The sequence below is a fragment of the Macaca nemestrina genome, chromosome 7 (genome assembly GCF_043159975.1).
Source record: "Macaca nemestrina isolate mMacNem1 chromosome 7, mMacNem.hap1, whole genome shotgun sequence".
Taxonomy (NCBI): domain Eukaryota; kingdom Metazoa; phylum Chordata; class Mammalia; order Primates; family Cercopithecidae; genus Macaca; species Macaca nemestrina.
Window position 1 is genome coordinate 76,351,644 of NC_092131.1, and position 21,937 is coordinate 76,373,580.

The following is a 21,937-nucleotide window of genomic DNA, read 5'->3' on the forward strand; positions in this document are numbered from 1 at the left end:
GATGAGGCCTCTGATTTATTCTTTGCTGGAAGTCTCCAAGCAAGCAATGGCTTGGAAGACATTTGCAAATGATTTTTCCCATCAATATCTGTTATAGACACATCATGTCACATAATAAGAGGAAACTGAAGAGCAAAATATGGGGAGACAAAGTAGTCCAAAAAAAATACAACAAAATAACCTTCCTGATGTTGGCAAATGGAGTGAGCTCAAAGAACTGGTCAAAAGTAGGCCAGACCTGTTATCTCAACTATCTGTCTCTTTATCAGACAGAATTATTTTTCTCTTATTATCTACTAGCCTATGTAGCACCATATATAACCTGTGAGCTTGGTGAGATCTCAGCAAGTATATGACAAGAACCTTCAAAATACAGACTGAGGTGGGAGAGGTGTGTTTTCTTGAGGACATATTACTATCAGGCAGGGGAATTTAAGAGCTGACCTGAATTCTGACCCCTCATCCAATACACTCTTTCCAGCACACCATCACAAACGAAGTCTATCAAGACTGAGATTTAAAGTGCAGTGAGTGGGGTCTTAAGTGGAAAAGTTGACTTGCCTTGGTACTTAGCGTTCTCAGAACCACTCCAAATCCACGCAAAGGTTATTAAAACATACGTGTATGTGGTGTTTTATTCAAATAAGTCATTTAGCACCATGTCAGGCAATTTAAATAATGCAAAAGAAGTATGTTATAAAAATATTACAATATATACTATGAAGTACATGGAAAAGGAAATGTTATTTCATGCTCCTCTTGTCAAATGTTGTGATCTTAAACTATAAGTCTTTCCTCAATATCCAATGGCCAAATGACAAATACATGATATTTTAGTAGCCATTTAAGGATTAGCTTTTCATTAAATTTGATTCCTATTCTCTAGATCAACTTCGGACTGTAGGAAACTGTCACAGGAGCAGGCAGAAAAAAATGTTATAGAAAATGCTTAGAAATGAAATTTTTTCCTCTCAATTTATGAACTGTCATTCTAGTAAAGAATCATGAATGATTTGTTTTCTACTGCATAAATGGAAGGTAAAAGAGTAAAACCTTCTCCTTTATATAGCCATCTATTGACATCATTTCTGCTCTCCAGATACTCACAATCCTACCTACAGACACAGAAGATTAGACCAAGAAGGGGAAAAGTTTTGTTAAAAACAGGTGGCGTAGTAAGAATGGTAACGGGCTAATGGTTGTATCTAGACAGGGATTTTTAAAAAGTAAAAGTGAGTGAGGAGCAGTTTGAGCCTGAGAAGTATCTTTGAGGTGCCAAGTCTGAAAGAAATGAGGGAACATTTCAGACATATAATAGGTTAAAGGGTTTTCTGTGAGATGGTCTGAGACCTTAACTACTATGCATAAACTATCCCTGTAGGTAAATATAGATAAGGTTCTGAAGAGCTATCGTGCCAAATAATCATTTAAAACACAACCCACTGAATTAAGAGTCTGCCAGGGAGTCAGTAAAGGACAAATAAGGGTTCCCAGGAGGTTCAACTGGCCAAGAGGCCATAGCTGTGAAAGCTTTCTCCCTGATTTCAGTTCCTCATTCCCAACTCCAGCCTCTTCATAATTGAAGCCCTGCTCCATTTCATGGGAGACACCATGGGACCCATGAATACATTAAAAGGAGGGGATGTGCCCTAACGAGGAACTCTAAATGATTTTTCCCTAACACTGTCCGACATAGCAGTCTAGGGCACCATCCAATTTTTGTGATTAGTAATCAGTGTTTCTGATACATTTTTAGGGTAATTGTACATTTGTGAGCTGTTGGTTAAAATGTAACTTTCATACATACCATTGTTTCTCAATGAAATGTTTCAAATTCTAAATAACTGACTTAGGAAACTGTTCAGCTCATTTGTAAGTTAGGAAATTATAATGTTGTCAGTATAATTCAATAATGCCATTATAATTACACATTTACTTTATTATATAAGTGAATGTCAATCTGTTATTATGCAGATTTGGAAAATTGAACTTTCTGGGTTAAATGAAAAACAGTTGCAGAATATAATTAGTGGCTATAATTATAGCAATGTATCAAAATATATCATCAGTATTCACCTGGTATTGTAGTGGCTGCTATAGTGCAAATGCATAACAATAATATATTTAACATCAACTTTTAGAAATTTAATTATAACAGAGAATGTTTTGAAATTCCTTGATCTCTAGGGATCTTAATTTTTAACTACCTAAGTCTAATAATTCACTCTATGCCTTCCTTATTCAGCATCTAACATCTGCCTTTGGCAAGAACAGAAACTCATTTACAATTAGAATATCAAAACATGTTTTCTAAAAAGTCTGTTAAGTTGCCTGTGGATTTTTGGAACATCATCTTTTATCAAAAACCTGTGTTTTGCTTATTTAACACATGATTTTAGTTCTCCTCATAGCACTAATGAACTCTTCAGTTCAGTGCCATGAACGGTGCGTACAATGTAAATTTCAGGTGCCATATTTTATAGACATATCAAACACATTAAATATTACAGAAAACACTAAATACTGTCATTCTAAAGCAGAAAGACGAACAAATACAGAATTAATCAGGAAGGCATTTTTATATATGTACTAAGAACGAACACTTCTAGAGGTTTTTACAACATACAGAACAGATATTTTAATGTATACCTGTTTATACTGAGAGATGTACAACCAACTTAGCAAACACATTGGTGACCATCATTTAAAATATGGCTTCAAACTACAGTACTTAGACCACAAAACTCTCTTCTCAAATTTAAATTATAAACAATTTTTATTTAAAATAGAAATTATTATCATACTTGCCAGAACAAACTTATTCAAAAAAGCCAAAGAAAGGGTAACACATATAGAACTATGCTATATTAATTTAAAACAAAAAGCCAAAAGCAAATCATCATTTTCTGAGACACTCTCTTTTTTTTTTTTTTTTTTTTTTGAGACAAGAGTCTCACTCTGTCGCCCAGGCTGGAGTGAAGTAGCACGATCTCGGCTCACTGCAAGCTCCGCCTCCCGGGTTCACACCATTCTCCTGCCTCAGCCTCCCGACTAGCTGGGACTACAGGCGCCTGCCACCATGCCTGGCTAATTTTTTGCATTTTTAGTAGAGACGGGGTTTCACTGCGTTAGCCAGGATGGTCTCCATCTCCCGACCTCGTGATCCGCCTGCCTCGGCCTCCCAAAGTGCTCGGATTACAGGTGTGAGCCTCTGCGCCCGGCATCTGAGACACTCTTAATCCTTAAGCCTCATCCCCACTTTCCCTTCTGCCACTTCTTCTGCAAAAGAACATCCCACAGTCTTACCTAGAACTTCAAGACCAAGGGTCTGTGCTAGTTTCCTTGCACCATCAGCACCAAAAATATGAGTTTTGTGTTTACATTTTGGACACTGGAAAACACTCATGTTTTGGACAAGGCCAAGGACCTAGAATAAAAACACACTGAAATCAAAATAAAATTAAACCAAATATTAATACATTACTTCAACAATTTTTACTGAGTGCCTACTGAGTTCTAGTGACACTCATCAGTGTTATCACAATGATGAATAAACTATGGCCTCTGCTGTGAAGGAACTCATGAGCTAGTAAGAGAGCAAGACATATAGAATTACCTTTGATATCATAATAAATGCTAAAAAGAGATGCATAAACAGGAACCAAAAATTCTGCCTAGAAAGAAGAGGAATCTTTGAGTTTCCCACAGACAACTGTTTCTTCAGGTTGTGGGGTGATGAGGAGGTGAGGCCTACAGCAGGAATTCTAGACAGAGGAAGACAACAAGCCAAGGGAGCAAAATAAAACTATGTGGCCTATTTGGGCTGCAACCCAGTGGGTGGTCAAGGCAGAAGATGGTTTGGGAAGGAAGGCTAGGGCCACATGGGAAGCTGCTGAATACCATCCATGTATTTGAGGCATTCCTCTTCAGACAACAGGAAACCACTAAAGGTTTTTAAAGCTGAAAAGATGGTATCAAAGAGGTAGTTATACAATCACATTTTTGTTTTAGAAATTTATCTTTGATGACAATTTAGAGAAAAACAAGAGGGGAGGAACAGAGGAAAACAAATACCTAAGAGGTTAACTTTGGACGAAGTCTCATAGTAAATCTAAAATATACGAAGTGTTCGTTATATGCCAGGTGCTGGGATAAGTATTTTAAATGTACTATCTTATTTACTCCTCACAAGAACTTCATGAGATGGTTATTTTATTTTTTGTTTTGTTTCATTTGTTTATTTTTCAGATGGGAGTTTTGCTCTCGTTGCCCAGGCTGGAGTGCAATGGCGCGATCTCGGCTCACCACAACCTCCACCTCCCAGGTTCGTGATTCTCCTGTTGAGAAGCTGGGATTACAGGCATGTGCCACCATGCCTGGCTTATTTTATATTTTTAGTAGCGACGGGGTTTCTTCATGTTGGTCAGGCTGGTTTCAAACTCCCGACCTCAGGTGATCCGCCCACCTCAGCCTCCCAAAGTGCTGGGGTTAGAGGAGTGAGCCACCATGCCCAGCCGAGATGGTTATTTTATCATTCCCATTCTATAGTTGAGAAAACTGACAGTGCTAACAAAAGAGTAAAACTCAGCTCTTATCAGAATGTTATTGTTTGAAACAAAATTAAGTTTCACAGAAAAGGTCATTCTCTTTCTAAGTTGCCCTAGCTTCTGCTACAAAATAGATACAGCTAACCCTTGAACAACATGAGTTTGAACTGAGGGGGGTCCACTTATATGTGAATTTTTTTTGAACCAACCACAGATAAAATATATAGTATTTGCAGGCTACAAAACCCAAGTACCGGAATGGCTGATGTCCTAGAAGCAACTGTGGGACTTGAGTATGCATGAATTTTGGAATATGCAGTGGCGGGGGGAGGGTGGTTCTGGAACCAATCCCCCACATATGTCGAGAGAAAATGATACTTAAGAAACATTTTTATTCAACAATACTGTTGAATAAATAGACAGGCTCTGCAAATATAATCCTTACTCGTGTTCCTTTTAATCCCACTCTCTTATTGATGAGAAGCAGTAGCTCTCTTCTAGAATAAAAATGAAGAACACTACTTTCAAAGGCTTAGACATTACAATGTCTGTATGAGTTCTACCATAAGGTTATGACTGTAGGTTATTAGAACATTTGCATTATAAATGAAGAACAGTACTGACAATCCACAATGAAACATATAGGTAAGAAAGTGAAAAAAAAATGTTATTCCTTCTGAAAAGAGAAACAGAAACGACTAAAGTTGCCCCCAATACTTATATATGAAGACAAATAGTGAAAAGACATACATCTATAGCAAAGCATTTCCAAGCATCTAATATATGCCCTTTTGCTGATGCACACTATCACAAAAAACAAATCACACTTTGTTTTGGGAATTCAGTACTATCTCCAGAAAGCTAGAGAGAAACATAGCTTAATATCACACAGCTTGTTTATTAACTATGCCCATATAATACACTCATTGCTTGGGCAGTTTTACTGCCATTTATGTTAAATGTGATATATCCCCTGACTCTGTGGCTCTCACTTTAAACATAAAATCATCACTCAAAAAATGAGAAAGGGAAAAACACCTAAAGAAAGTGAAAATCTATGTGAGGGTATATTTCAATTCAGAGAGAACAGGAAAAACATTCTGACTTTGGACTCTCTTAGACTCCCTAAGACATAGAGGCATAGAACAAGCATGTATTTGCAGTTTGTGTGATTTACATCTTCTTACCAAATCATTCTCTATGGACTGTATAAATATCTCAGATATGTTCTCTATAGACTACACAAATGTCACAGACCTGGCCAGGCACGGTGGCTCACGCTTGTAAACCCAGCATTTTGGGAGGCCGAGGCGGGCGGATCATGAGGTCAGGAGATCAAGACCATCCTGGCTAACACGGTGAAACCCTATCTCTACCAAAATACAAAAAATTAGCCGGGCGTGGTGGTGGGTGCCTGTAGTCCCAGCTACTCCTAAGGCAGGGGAATGGTGTGAACCCGGGAAGCGGAGGTCTCAGTGAGCTGAGATTGTGCCACCACACTCCAGCCTGGGTGACAGAGCAAAGCTCCATCTCAAAAACAAACAAACAAACAAACAAACAAAAGGTCACAGACCTAAAATTAAAACCATAACCAAACTCAACATTTAACAAGCTCTTAATATATGCCAGTAACTGGGCTAAACACAAGGAATAGCATACAGTGGTGAGCAAAACAGACTTGATTCTTACCCCTTGGAGCTTGTACTCTAATTGGAGAAATTGACTGAACGAAGAGTAGTGTAAAAATACACTTATAAAATGGAATGGCCTCTCTGGAAGCAAAGTATAGGGTATTATGAGAGTGTAGAGCAGAGAGGATGTGATGTACTCTGGGAGTCAGAGAGGGCTTCCTGGAAGAAATATTTGATCTTAAAGCTACAGAGTGATGAGGCAAAAACAAGGAGAAAAGGAAGAAAAACATTCAAGACAGAAGTAGGGAGCACATGTCTCCCTTCAAGGAACTGAATGGCCAGTCGGAGGCCTCTGAGGTGTGGTGTGAGTGGAGTGAGTTGAAGCTGGAAAGGTGGGGCTTGTAGGCTATATTAAGGTGTCTGAGTTATATAATGAGTGCCAAAGAATCCATTATAGAGTTTTAAGCAAGAGAGGCCACTATGCCTGTAGTTGTAGTAGACTCATTACTCAACTGCAGTGTTTTAAAAACACAAAATAATGGAAGAAGCTGAATGGACTTCTCTTTGTGTGTTTATATTCTTAGACAAACACAAATCCTGGGCTGTGTTTTCCAAAACTGATCGTGGGAGAGGTGACCACTTTTAACGCTGTCTAAAATATGTCCATTTGTCTGCCTGGGCACAAGGTTAGGACTTTTCTTCCCCGAAATTAGGAACACGTAACTTGTTTTGGCCAATGAAATGTGTGCAGAAGTGCCATGTGTCACATCTAGGCCAAAGCCTTAAGTGTTAATTCCCCATTCTTTTTCCTTCTGTCCAGATGACCAGCAAGCCTCTAGTTGGTGGATGCTGTGTCAGTCTGGGTGCCAGAGTGTTGAACAATTCAGAGAATAATACAATACAGAGGAGTGTTGAAGCCAAACCACAATGGATATGGAGAATCAGACAATAAACATGTGTTGTTTTAAGCCACTGAAATTTGAGAGTTGATAACACACACAACCTAGCCCATCTTGGCTGATACAGAGGTGTAGAAAGAAAATATTAGAATTTCTATTTCTATTTTATGATTTCCTTTCATTTTCAATTTTGTGTTTTGTAAAGAAAGTAACATTAATGTAGTAATATATGTATATTACATATACGATGTAAAACTTATTAATAAATATATTTAATACATATATTAGGTTATATGTTAAAACATCATTTACTAATAAGGATGTATAATTGACAGTCTGGAGGTAGACTGGGCACAGTGGCTTATACCTGTAATTCCAGCACTTTGGGAGGCTGAGGCAGGAGGATCACTTGAGCCCAGGAGTTCAAGACCTGCCTGGGCAACATAGCGAGACCCTTTTCTACCACACACACAAAAAATCAGTCAGATGTAGTGGCGCACACCTGTGGTCCTAGTTACTCAGGAAGCTAAAGTGGGAGAACTGCTTGAGCCTGGGAGGTTGAGGCGGCAGTGAGCTCTGTGATTGTGCCACTGTACTCCAGCCTGGGTGAGAGCAAGGCCCCTTTTCAGAAAAGAAAAAAAAAAAAAAGTTTGGAACTAAAGAACCCTTTATGTGTTTCAAAGTCAGAGGTTTTGACAACTAAGCTTGGCTCTATTACTGATAATATGTAACTTCTTCCAGTTAAAGGATAAATGTTCTAATACTGCTTCCTAGGACATCTTGAATAAATTAATTTCACTTAACTCTAGAATTCCCTCATCTTAAGAATGACCCACACATATACCACTTTACTTGATTTTACCAAAAAACCTGGTTGTGATAGAATAAGGAGCCCAGAACAGGCGGGGCATGGTGGCTCATGAGGTCAGGAGATCGAGACCATCCTGGCTAACACAGTGAAACTCCGTCTCTACTAAAAATACAAAAAAAAATTAGCTGGGCATGGTGGCAGGAGCCTGTAGTCCCAGCTACTCGGGAGGCTGAGGCAGGAGAATGGCATAAACCAGGGAGGTGGAGCTTGCAGTGAGCCGAGATCGTGCCACTGTACTCCTGCATGGGTGACAGAGTGAGACAGAGTGGGACTCTGTCTAAAAAAAAAAAGCCAGAACAGACCCATACATGAAAGTCTGTAAGTTACAATGGAGACAACATAGTACTAATGTAAATTGGATATCCATATATAAAATAATGAATCTTAACCTCCTACCTCACTCCATATACAAAAATTAATTCCAGGGGGATTTTGAGCTAAATATGACAGGTAAATAATAATGCTTTTAGAAAAAAATAGGCAAATATACTAATGCTGCAGGCAGGCAGAGATTTTTCTAGCAGGACACAAGCATTAAACACAAATGAAAATATTTAAATTAAATTGGACTACATTAAAATTAAGAAATTAATCAAAAGATATGATTACAAGAGTGAAAGGGCAAGTTGTAGAGTGGGAGATAGTATATACAATACACACACATGACAAAGGACTTTTACCCATAATGTATAAAGAACTCCTGCAAATCAATAAGGAAAAGTCAGATTAATACAATAAAGAAATGGGCAAGAGATTTAAGACATTCCACAAAAGAGGATATTCAAAGTACATTTATGTTTAAGATTGTGTTAGAAAAGAAACATCAGCATGACTAAACCAAAAAAGAAAATGATATCAAATGTTTGTGAGAATGTGAAACAAGTAAGATTCATTGTTTCAAGTTGAGTGGAAATGGGTACTATCATTTTTAGAAACTATTTGGCAGTATCTACATAAACTGATATATGTTTATACTACAGCACAGCAATTCCACTTCCAGTTATGTACCAACAGACACATGAACAAAACATTCACTAAAAGACATGTACAACAATGTTCATAACAGCACTAATCATAATAATAAAAAATGGAAAACTACTTATGTTCATCAACAATAAAATGGACAAATTGTGATATATTCACACAATGGAATGCTGCAATCAATGACAAGAAAAGAATGACAGCAACAATCAGCAATATAAGTGAATCTTGCAAACATAATTTTAAGCAAAATAAACCAGACGCACAAATGTATAACACTATATTATTCTGTTTGTAAAAATTTCACAAACCAGCAGAACTATAGTGTTATGATTTGGGTTCCATTTTGGGGTAGTGACTGGAAGGTGGCACAGGCAGGAGTTTTTGGGATGCTGACAATGTTCCATTTCTTAATTTGAAATTTTATGTTGTTTGACTGACATTTTCCCAATTCCTGTTCCCTAGCCCCTGGTAACCACCATTCTACTCTCTACCTCTATAATATAACTTTTTTAGATTCCACATATAAGTGAGCTCATTAAGTCTTTCTGTACCTGGCTTATTCTACTTCACATAATGTCCTCCAGGTTCATCCATGTTATTACAGGATTTCTTTCTTTTTTTTTTTTTTGAGACGGAGTCTCGCTCTGTCACCCAGGCTGGAGTGCAGTGGCGCGATCTCGGCTCACTGCAAGCTCCGCCTCCTGGGTTCACGCCATTCTCCTGCCTCAGCTTCCTGAGTAGCTGGGATTACAGGCGCCCGCCACAGTGCCCGGTTAATTTTTTTTTTGTATTTTTAGTAGAGACGGGGTTTCACTGTGTTAGCCAGGATGGTCTTGATCTCCTGACCTCGTGATCTGCCCACCTCGGCCTCCCAAAGAGCTGGGATTACAGGCGTAAGCCATCGTGCCCGGCCTATTTCTTTCTTCTTAAAGGCCAAATAGTATTCCATTTTCTGTGTCTCTGTGTGTGTGTATACACATTTTTAAAATCCATTCATCTGTTAATTGATTCCATATCTTGGCTATTGTGAATAGTGCTGCAATAAACATGGGAGTGCAGGTATCTCTTTGGTAGACTGATTTCAGTTCCTTCGGATATATTCCCAGCAGTGGGACTGTGGGATCATATGGTAGTTGTATAATTTTTTAAGGAACTCCATACTATTTTCCTTAATGACTGTATTAATTTATATTTCCACCAAAAGTGTGCAAGGGTTCCCTTTTCTCCACATCCTCACCAACACTTTTCTTTTGCTATTCTAACAGATATGAGGGAATAATAGCTATTCTAACAGGTATGAGGGGATATCTCATTGTGGTTTTGATTTGCATTTCCCTGATGATTAATGATATTAGCATTTTTTCACATAGCTGTTGGCCATTTGTATGTCTTCTTTTGAGAAATGTCCACTCAGATCCTTCACCCATTTTAAAAATCAGGTTGTTTGTTTTCTGGCTATTGGGTTGAGTTCCTCATACATTTTGAATATTAGCTCCTTATGTATGTTTTGCAAATATTTTCTCTCATTCTGTAAGTAGTCTCTTCACCTTGTTGACTATTTCCTTCACTGTTCAGAAACTTTTTAGTTTGATGTAATCCCATTTGTCTCTTTTTTGCTATTTTGTCTATCCAGAAAAAATCATTGCCCACACCAATGTCATAGAGCTTCTCCTCTAGGTTTTCTTCTAATAGTTTTATAGTTTCAGGTCTTACATATAAGTCTTTACTTCATTTTGGGTTGATTTTTATATATAGTGTGAAATAAGGGTCTAATTTCATTCTTCTGCATGTGGACATCCAGTTGTCCTAACGCCATTTATTGAAGTGACTGTCCTTTCTTCATTGTGTGTTCTTGGCACCTCTGTCAAAAATCAATTGACTGTAAATATATAATTTCTGGGCACTCTATTGTTCTATTTCTGGGATACACACAGTGGGTATGTTTATACTTTGTAAAAATTCATTGGGCTATAATTTGTGTTCTCTTATGTATGTATGTCACACCTTCAATGAAAAGTTTGCTTTTAAGGGTGGTTATGAGAAGAATGGTAATAAAGCAATACGAACAAAAAAACCAAAACAATGACATATTAGGTGTCTTGTGAACTTGCATATAAAAAGAACCATCTGTTTTTATATGGAAAATATTCTATAGAACCAAAAGAAGCAGTAAAATTAAGATGAGTTCCTTGGGAGGAATAATCTCCTATTATTCCTAATTAATACTCCAACAAGAGCCCTGAAATAAAGTCTAACTCCATAGAAGCTCTAAAATAGCGAGGCTATAGACCCACAATGCCCAATAGGGTATCCATTAGTCACATGTGGCTGGCTACTGAATACTTGAAATGTGGCTAGTCTGAATTAGGATGTGTTATAAGTATAAAATACACCCTGAGTATTGAAGACTTAGTACAAGTAAAAAAAAAATGTAAAATATCTGAATAATTTTTAAAGTTTGCAAGTTATTTATTTTTAAGCTTCTCCATCAAAGTATATCAGGAACACACAAAAAAGTACTTAAGTTTATGGCAAAATGGATTCACCAAAATGTATGTCCATGTTACCAAGACCCTGCTAATAAACAAAATGTTGCCCACACCCCAGTAGTCTCCCTAGACATCCTCCAAACACTTTCCCAAAGGTATTCACTAAACTGCTTTCTAACACCATAAATTAATTTTGTGTGGTTTTGAATTTGATACTAATGGAATCATGCAATATATATTTTTGTGTCCAAGTGATTCATCCAGCTAAACTATGTACCTGTAATTTATTTTCATTGAGTCCTAAGATTTTATAATGACTATACCACAAATATCCATTCTCCTGTTGGGTCATTTGGGTTGTTTCCAGATTTGGGCTACTGTAAATAATGCTTCTATGAATGTTTTTGTACATGTCTCTCTCTCTCTCTCTCTCTTTTTTTTTTTTTTTGGCTGGGTATTAGGTTACATGTATTTAACTTAATACGTTAAAGAAGCTAAAGTTTCCAAATAAAGTTCTACCAATTTAAACTACCACCAGCAATGTATGAGAATTCCAGCCATTCCACATCCTGGACCTTTGGTACCATCAGTCTTTTAAATTTTAGCAAGTATGATGAGTGTGTAGTAGACTCTCATTGTGCTGGCTTGTTCAATTGTCTACCTGTTTATAATGGGAACTAAATTACTTAGACTCTTGCTTACATGGTTCACGGTTAAAGTTTGCCAAAAGTAAAGGGGCGGGAGATCTGGAAGGTGGAAATGAAGGCTTAGGCATTACACATTAATGGTTTTCTTTGTTCAGAGATGGTGAAAGGAAGATTCGGAGGTGCAGCTGCATTCCAGTTTGTCCTCATTCTTCTGGAGTCTGTGCTCAGCTATCTTTTCTACTATGGTTTTTATTTGTATTGCCAAAATTATTAATAAAGTTGACTATATATTTTATATTTTTCTGTCATTTGTATATCCTCTTCCATAAAGGCCTGTTCAGGTCTCTTGCCTATTTTTTCAATGGATTATATGTTTTCTTCCCCTTACTGAATTGTAAGAATTCCTAGTGTTTTTCAAATACAATTCCTTTTTGGTTGATCCTCAATAATTTTTATGTGGTTTTCATGTTGAAATGATAATATTTTGAATATACTGTGGTACATACATTATTAAAATTAACTTTATCTTTTTTTACTATTTAAAATGGAGAATGGCGTGAACCCGGGAGGCAGAGCTTGCAGTGAGCCGAGATCCGCGCCACTGCACTCCAGCCTGGGCAACAGCAAGATTCTGTCTCAAAAAAACAAAAACAAAAACAAAAACAGAACTTTAAAACTACATTTGTGGTTCATATTTCTATGGTTTATATTTCCATTGGACAGTGCTGCTCTAGATAATTAAAGCCTGACTATAGAAGCTATTTTGGTAGTTATCCTACCTAATATTTTAAGGGTCTAAAGATGCACAAAAGTATTTTATCAGGTTCTGTGATTTAAAACGAATTTTTGTTTTTTGTGAAACAGGGTCTCACTCTGCTGCTCAGGCTGGAATGCAGTGGCATGATCATGGCTCACTGAAGCCTCAAAAAAACTGCAACTCCTGGGCTCAGACGATCCTCCTGCCTCAGCCTCCTAAGTAGCTGAGACTACAGATGCATGCCAGCACACTCAGCTAATTTTTTATTTTTTGTAGAAACAAGGTCTTAGTATGTTGCCAAGGCTGGTCTTTAACTCTTGGCTTCAAGCAGTCCTCCCACCTCAGCCTCTGCACCTGGCCTATTATGAATATTTAAAAAAATTGAACATAAATAAAACACTTTAAAAATATACAAGACAGATAAACTACCAAGTTTCTGTGCTTTTAATTGAAATTACATTAGCCAAATGTGATAATCCTCTTTTATGGTTATCTCATTCTGTGCAGAGCTCATACAACAGTTATATATATAACTCTGTGTATATCTCTCTCTGTATGCATATATAGACATATAGTTATATCTATATATAGATATACACACATGTTATTTATATATTCTATCTTTGATTTATTAAAAAAGAGAAGACATCAGCCATTAATTAACATATGCAAACAGTGGCAAACAATTCTTTCAAAACATAGGGTTAGTTGGGGTTTCTAATTTAAAAGAAAGTCTTGGGAATTTAAAGTCTGGGGGAGAATTTAAAAGAGAAATTTTAAAAAGCTTAGAAACCACTGCTCAAGTTCACTTAACAGCAATCCTCCATAATCAAGGAGGTTTTGAATGGCGGCAACTAATGTAATAAGAACATGTAGAATATCCACATTACAGTTTTTTCATCAAAAATTCTTCTCTCTTAAATAGGAAAGAATTCAAGTCCATTATGATGCGTTCCCCTCCAAATAAGCCTTACATCTTATGAATACTTCATATACTGTTAAGCTGTTTGTATTTACTGTAGAGCTATTGTGTACATCCTTTAATAGCAGAAACATTAGAAAACAGATGCTTTGCTTATAGCCTAATTTACATAATACCACTGAGATACAGCTGTAAGCACGCTCAATCATTTTTTAATGTCTCATCAAAGTATAAGGTCCTTTTATCTTTTTACCTTAGCTACTTTACCTGAAAGAAGGCAAATACTACATGCCTGGCTACCATCAGCCACCACAACCTTTTTGCGTGTGATTCTTGCAGTATTCCAATTCATCACTGGCTCAGAAAGGCACTTCTTAACTTTTTAAAAATTGATTCTCTTGAAATATCAACATTGCTCTGAATATTGGATTTTTCTGTCTAAATCTGTTGAATTAAGGAGGCTCAAAAGGCTCCAATTTTAATTTCTTTTTGTCATTTTAAACCCAGATACAGGTAAGTAACAAGCAAGATTTTTAAGCTACTATGTAATCCAATTTATCCAGGTTAAAATCAGGTTAAATGCTTGCTGGTTGGAACCTGTCATAAGCATGAAAAGCCATGATTTAAGAAAAAGTGAGGAGGAAAAATTCATTGTTAAATAATGAATGATAATAACTGAAATAGATTAGATTCATAACTGCTTTTCAGTTCTTTGTTAGACTTGAACCAGTTTTTGGTATACTCCTTGAAGCATGTGCACAGATATTATAATTTTTAAAAATGAGACAGGTGTTCTTGTTTTCTCTTTCAGAACAGTCATTTGACAAGGAAAGAACAATGAATGGGGAGGCCTGTGTCCATACTCCTCTCAGGGACCAACTAAATAGTTGTGGCTCCATGAGGTGCAACTCAATTTCTCTATGCCCTGAATTCTTAATCTTGAAAACAAGGATTTATAATGATCTCTAATGTCTACCACGATATCAACAACATTCAGAGCTACCCTTTACCTACCATGTCCTAAGGCTATGCTAAGTACTGTAAATACAATCACACTTCACTGCCATAGTGACCAATGAGATGGGTATTCTCATCCCTAAATCATGGAAGGAAACTCTGAAGCTAAATTATTTGCTCAAGGTCACACAGTTAGTAAATGACAAAGCCAAAATTCAAACTATCTGAGTGACTGGTTTGTATAAGGAAGTTACCAAACAAGATGACAATTAGATACAGACTTTTGTGCATGGAATTAGGTGGCTTAAAATAATAATGACTCAGTAATGTTGAGCAATATAGCATAGTAAAATTAAGAGCACAGTTATAGGGCAGGCCTTATTTCAGCCATCCTTACCACTCAGTGCTGCAGTCAAGTCTTAGACTTCATCCCTTTCTCCTAAATCCTGGACATGGAACTCCCCTTCCCCTTATCACCCACATGATACCTCCTTGACTGTCAGCAGAACCTTTGGCTCCTTAACTCCTCCCCATTTTCAATCCACCAGTTTCCTCTGCCTTCACTTGTCTACCTTAACAATCGGAACTGCAATTATAAGCAAATTTGATGAAGAACCCTCTTATACCCTAGAATCTGTCGCCCTGTGATAGTCCGTGATGTCCACAGTACTAAAACTCAACTCTGGAGTATCCACAGAAACTGCAGTTAAGAATACGGGCTCTGGAAAGCAGACTTCTTGGATCAGAGCCCAGATGCCCCACTAAACAAATAGATGTTCTTATGTAAGTTATTTAACCTCTCTCAACCACATTTTCCTCATGTGCAAAATGGGGGAAATGATGTTCTGTATTTCACAGGGTTGTTGTGCGAGATGAGTTTAATTTATGTAAATCACATAGAACAGCATTCTAGTTCAAAGCACACAGACTTCTGAGAGAGCTTGGGGAAAGACACAAATGAGCATATATCTCCAGTCTCTGAGAAATAATTATGGCTGAGATGCAGAATGCTATCCAGTCTTATAAAGATAATAAAGATCATCTAATTTTTCTAAGAAGACAATATAATCCTTAACCTTTACAAATAAATAATAAAAAGTTCCAGACCGGCCAGGCGCAGTGGCTCACACCTGTAATCCCAGCACTTTGGGAGGTTGAGGCGGGCAGATCATGAAGTCAGAAGATCGAGACCATCCTGGCCAACACGGTGAAATCCCGTCTCTACTAAAAATACAAAAATTAGCCAGGCATGGTGTTGGGCGCCTGTAGTCCCAGCTACTCGGGAGGCTGAGGCAGGAGAATTGCTTGAACCCGGGAGGTGGAGGTTGCAGTGAGCCAAGATCACGCCACTGCACTCCAGCCTGGCGACAGAGCAAGACTCTGTCTCAAAAAAAAAAAAAAAAAAGTTCCAGACCACAGTAGAATTGTCTCTGTTTTTTGTTTTTGGCAGAAAAATTAAACCACAGGAAAGGTAGAATTTCTCTCTTTTATAAGATAAATATTTTTAAGACTAAAATAGCTATATAATTTTCAGAATTATTTATTAGGAAATAAATCAGTTCAGTGATCTACATTAGGATTTAATCTATATATTTGTTTCCAGGTCAAATGTGGTATAGACTGCTCACTGCTCACCAAAATTCATGATCTCATCTTCCTTGGCATACAACTAATCAATATTTCTTGGGCTCCTTGAGAAATGTGACATGTGGTCATGTGACTGATTTTAGCTAGAAGAATGTGTGTAGAAGTATGTGTATCACTTCTAGGTCTGGCCCACAAAAATCTCCAAGGTAGGTATATGCCTCTGTATTCTCTTTCCTTGTGGCTGGCTAGAATGAAGATGGCTCCTAATGTAATTTTAGAAGCCACAATTGAAAATGACAGAGGCTCCAACAGTCTGAAAGACTGCATGGAAGAAGGCTACTCTGCTCACCTGTTCATCTACTGTAATAGGACTGTTACATGAGCATGAAAGAAACTTCCATTGTATTTGTATCATTATATATTTTGGGGTTTACTTGTAACAGCAATTTGTCTTCTTTAAATAATGCAAATTTCAAATAATGCAGAATTTTAGACTCAAAATAATATATCAACTTAATAAATCTACATGAAGATAATGTAGATGGCTCAATGAATATACTCAAGGCATAAATCTCAAAGAACAGTAGTGTTTAAAATTCTAATTATTATTTTTTTCTTTTTTTGAGACAAGGTCTCACTCTAACACTCAGGCTGGAGTGTACGGCATGATCACAGTTCACTGCAGCCTGGACCTTCCAGACTCAAGTGATCCTCCCACCTCAGCCTCTTGAGTAGCTTGGACAACAGTTGCATGCCACCATACTCGGCTAATTTTTTATTCTTTTGAAGAGACAGGGGTCTCAATATGTTGCCCAAGATGGTCTTGAACTCCTAGCCTCAAGCAATACTCCTGCCTTGGCCTCACGAAGTGCTGGAATTACAGGCATGAGCCACCATGCCCAGCCCCAAATTCTTATTACCAAATAAAGGGATTAGTCAAAATCCTCATGTAAAATACATAAAAATATGTAAATTTATCTGTTTCATAACATTCTAAAAAGTTATAAGAAAAATTAATTATTATATAACATTATGTAAACATTGAGTGCTTAGACTGCCAAAAACTACTGTACTTAAGCCATTTATATGCATTATCTTGTTTATTTCTCATCTTAATCTCCTGAGGAAAATACTACTATGATTCCCATATGATGATTGAGAAAACTAAGGCACAGAATAAATAACTCAGGTCATATAGTCACAAAGTGGCAGAGCTGAGATCTACAATTCAAACTCCTCAGCTCATGTTCTTCACTACTATGCAAAAATGCCTCTGCAAGTAGTTTCCTATCATCTAAAACATAAGAAAATTTGGAAAGCAATTTAATTTGAAACTACTAAAGAATATAAAAAATACAGTTCTCTAAATGATAACAAAAATCTGTATATAAGAAACTTTTTAAAGAGCATTTCTCTTGTCAATATCTTTACCAGTTTCTTCCTTGATGAACACTATTAAATCACAACTCTCATAGAGAAGAAGGGCAGAGATTTGTGACTGAGAACCTAACCTCTTATTTCTTCTAGTTTGTTGTCAACCTGAACTAAAAAGCAGCTCCTAGTAGATTTATTAATGGCGTCATAACTCTCAAAATTATTTTGATTTCTGTCTTTTTTGTTCTAACTCTCCTACCCTATACAATCGATTCCCAAGATTGTCAATTCTTCCTTCAAAATGTCAATTACATTCATTTCCCCTTCCATTTTCACTGGCATTATTCTAATTAAGTCCCTTACTGTCTATCACCTACACCATGTTTTTCCAACTTTTTAAACAGTCTTACTGATAAAAGAAATATTTTACATCTTGACGACATGGAAGAAGGCCACTCTGCTGACCTGTTCATCTACTATAATACTACTGTTACATGAGCAAGAAACACACAATACACACATATAATATACGTGTTTATATTTGAGACCAAATCTTTATGAAATAAGACTCTTCCTAAGAGCAATTTACTCTGACACGGTTTAAGCATTTTTGATTACATCTCTTACTGTATCAATTTCATGATCTGTTTGTGGGTCACAATCTGCAGCATGAATAACTTTGATCATTGCAAATGTTCCCTTACTTCCTCCATGTTTCCTGGCCCCTATTCTTTTTATTTATCTCCACCAGATTAAAACTTTGTAAAGCTCTATCCTAATGATGTCTACTTCCCATCCAGCATTCTTTATGAACTCCTCTTATAATCTTAAGAAGAAAGTACAAATTCCTTAGCCTACTGTTTAAGGCTCTACCAAACCTGGCCATACACCAATACACACTACCTCAACTATAGACAAACTGAACAATCCTGAACACAACTTGTGTATTTCTGACTCTTTCAAGACTGAATTCTGTCCCTCCCTAGTCCCTAGATATGCCTACGAAAATCCTACTCCACTCATTCACTCAGCATATATTTAGTGAGAAACTACATCTTCCAGGCACAGCGAGAGAGACAGGTGGTCCCTGTACTCACCGAGCTTATAGTATGAGTATAGTATAGTATAGTATAGTATAGTATAGTATAGTACAGTACAGTACAGTACAGTACAGTATAGCATGCAAATGTGAAAGTACTAACAAATGTGAAAACAGTTACAAAAGGAGTAATAGAGTATAATTGTATCATAAAACTAAAAAAGCTCATAAAAGGGTTAGGGCGGGCTGGGCGTGGTGGCTGACGTCTGTAATCCCAGCACTTCGGGAGACCGAGGCAGGTGGATTGCTTGAGGTCAGGAATTCGAGACCAGCCTGGCCAACATGGTGAAATCCCATCTCTACTAAAATACAAAAATAAGCTGGGCATGGTGGCGGGTGCCTGTAATCCCAGTTACTAGGGAGGCTGAGGCAGGAGAATTGCTTGAACCCAGGAGGCAGGGGTTGCAGTGAGCTGAGATCGCACCACTGCACTTCAGCCTGGGTGACAAAGTGAGACTCTGTCTCTCAGGGAGACGTGCCCTCTCCCTGAGAAAAGCCTTTTGTTTAAGTACCAAAGTATAAAAAGGGCTGTTAACAGGTGAAAAGTGAGGTTAAAATGTTCTCCAGTAGGGAAAAAGCATGGTAAGGGTCTCGAGGAGAAAAATGCTGTGTGGAAACTTCAAAGAAGTAGAAGAAGACCAGTTTGGCTGTGGCACAGAGAAAGCAAGGCAGAGCAGCCCATGAGCTGGGGGTAAAGGGAACAGCAGATGTGGATGGCATTACATCCTAAATCAAAGTATCCTGCCTGCTATATGCCAGGTAACTATGCATTTAAGATTGTTTAAAGCATGTTTTCTTGCTATCCAAAACTTGCGTTCTTCTGTGAAGACTGACAGGTAAACCTGTAGTGCAATAAGAACCAAAGTAAATGTATGTGTAAGTAGATCCCAGATAGGAGTATTAACTTTTCCTGGCACACTGGGAAAAGCTTTCTAGAGGAAATAATGTCTGAGCAGAGATGTTAAAAATGAATACATGAGTTCCCTAAACTGGCCGTGGTTTATCAGGCAAAGGACCAGGATGTGTAAAATTACAGGGGCATGAAAAAAATAATCGTGGCTTTTCCATAAAGCCATCCCTGATAGTCTGGAAGAAAAAGTGTTTTCATGCTTTTCAGAATTTAAGGCCTTTGCATCAAAACAGAGTTAGTCTACAGGATGATAAAGTACTTGAAGAAAGAGGCTTCATCCTTCTTTATTTTTTTCTAAACCACTAATGGAAGTTTATTACAGTACTTTGCTTATAGAAGACACTAAATATCAGTAAATATAGACTTGTGGAAAAATAAATTAATCACATTTGTTGAATTAAAAGTAACTAAGTGATCCCTTATGTGCCAAAGGAGTAAGAGAATAAATATACTTTAATTTACTTTTCAGTAGCAGGGAAAGAGATTATCAAAGAAGTAAAGGACATATAGTGCAAGGGTAGGAGAAGGGCTCCAAATCGGGGTGCTTGGGACTCCCATGTATAAGAAGGCAAGAAAAATGAGTGAGAATGACACAACACATAAATTACTCATTATTAAAAATGTATAAGACTGAAAATTTTTATGTTGTTTTAAAAAATAGTCTACCTACAAATATTAAGATAATTAAGGATTTGGCACAGTTGCTACCATTTCAGGCAGAGAACAGAAAATTTAATAGCTCATCTCTTCTCCTACTTCCCCTATCTAAGCCTTGAGTTTTAAGAAATCATTTAAATTAACTTCAATATGTTCTTGCAGACATTACTAAACTCTGTCCATACCGATGCATTCCAATGACATCATTGTTTCCACGGTAACTAATGCATGTCAAATGGGAGAAAAACAGAGAGCAGGACTAAAAACCAAGGGGAAGAAATGCAATAAACTGGTATAAACAAAGCATAACATCTTTTTTTGTATTTATAAAACACTTAATAATTTCAAATCCTTTACTATTACTTAGGCTCTGGGACTTTGAAGGCCCAGAGGGATCTCAGAGGTCATCAAATCCACTTCCCACTCATAGCCAAGACCTTCTTTACAATGTAGCTAATCATGATTGCCCAATTGTTCACAGAGCTTATTGCTGGAAAGTTCTCACTCATTCACCTGCAAACATTACTGAATACCTATCTTGTTCTTCAGGTTTAAGAGATGATTAAGACCTTCTATCTCTTTTAAAAAATGTTTGTAGTTTAGAAGGCAAATAATTTAAATGTAGGGTGAAAAAAAAAAAGAGAGAGCTATAATAAAGATACAGGAAGATGTCCAAAAGTTCTTACAGAGGAAAGAACTATAAATTTCAACTTGGAAGAATTACACAATTCCAATGACTTTCATTTCTACTCCCACTAAGTCCCACAAACCCATGACAACATCCTGGACCTTGCCATGACCCAGAACTGCTCTAACCTGGCAAACTTATACTCGAACATCAACTTTCTGATCCCAAACAGCTCTTTCACCTTCTAACTGATCCCTGAAGTAGTTCTATGAGCCTTATGCAGTCCATCAGCCTTCATCTGGAATATGTCTTCATAATACTTCCTTGCTAATATCTTCACCATTTATCCTTCAGTGGCATCCACCTAGCAATAGCCTAACCTGGACTTAGTGATCATCCCTCTTCCTCTCTGTTATGTTCCATAAGGATTATCTGTCCAACCCTCTGCCTTAGAATCTAGGAAAAAAATCTGTCAGAACAGTATAAGTATCCAAGTTTACAGGTATACAGATTTACATAGGGACTGAAAAATAATATATGCTGAATTTGGCAACTACGGTCATTAGACTCCTAACTAGCAAAGTCCATGTAGGACTTGCTCCATATACGTAGTCACCTCAAATGGCAGTGTCAGTTGAAATGGTATTTTGATATACAAAATGATAATTTATATGGGGTAAAATTGTAAAGAGGTCTTACTTCTGCTCTGTTTAAAACTTCTTCCTCAAAGAATTCATGTTTTTGGGTGAGTGAGACACCCTCAACTCTCATCGTACAGAATGAGAAGTTAAGCATTCACTTATGTGCAAATAGAATGGCTATTATCCTGACTTTGGAGTGATCTTAACAGACAATTGGCACTGTTACCTAATTTCTGCCAGAAAGAAGCATTATAGATTACTTAAGTCAATGTCATAATTTTTGGTAGATAACCTTCTAACTTTTTGCTGATTTGTATTTTAAAATCCCATATAATAA

At 37.2% G+C, this 21,937-nt stretch overlaps 1 protein-coding gene across 10 annotated transcripts in view; it reads right to left on the reverse strand.

Moving 5' to 3' along the window:
- LOC105477943 (NUBP iron-sulfur cluster assembly factor, mitochondrial) overlaps window positions 1-21,937 on the reverse strand; it is a 483,889-nt gene that overhangs the window by 235,801 nt on the left and 226,151 nt on the right. For all 10 annotated transcript variants that reach the window (XM_071100355.1, XM_071100351.1, XM_071100354.1 and 7 more), the window contains exon 9: window positions 3,307-3,427. In XM_071100355.1, the coding sequence (XP_070956456.1) occupies window positions 3,307-3,427 (121 nt within the window). The remainder of the gene's footprint in view (window positions 1-3,306; window positions 3,428-21,937) is intronic.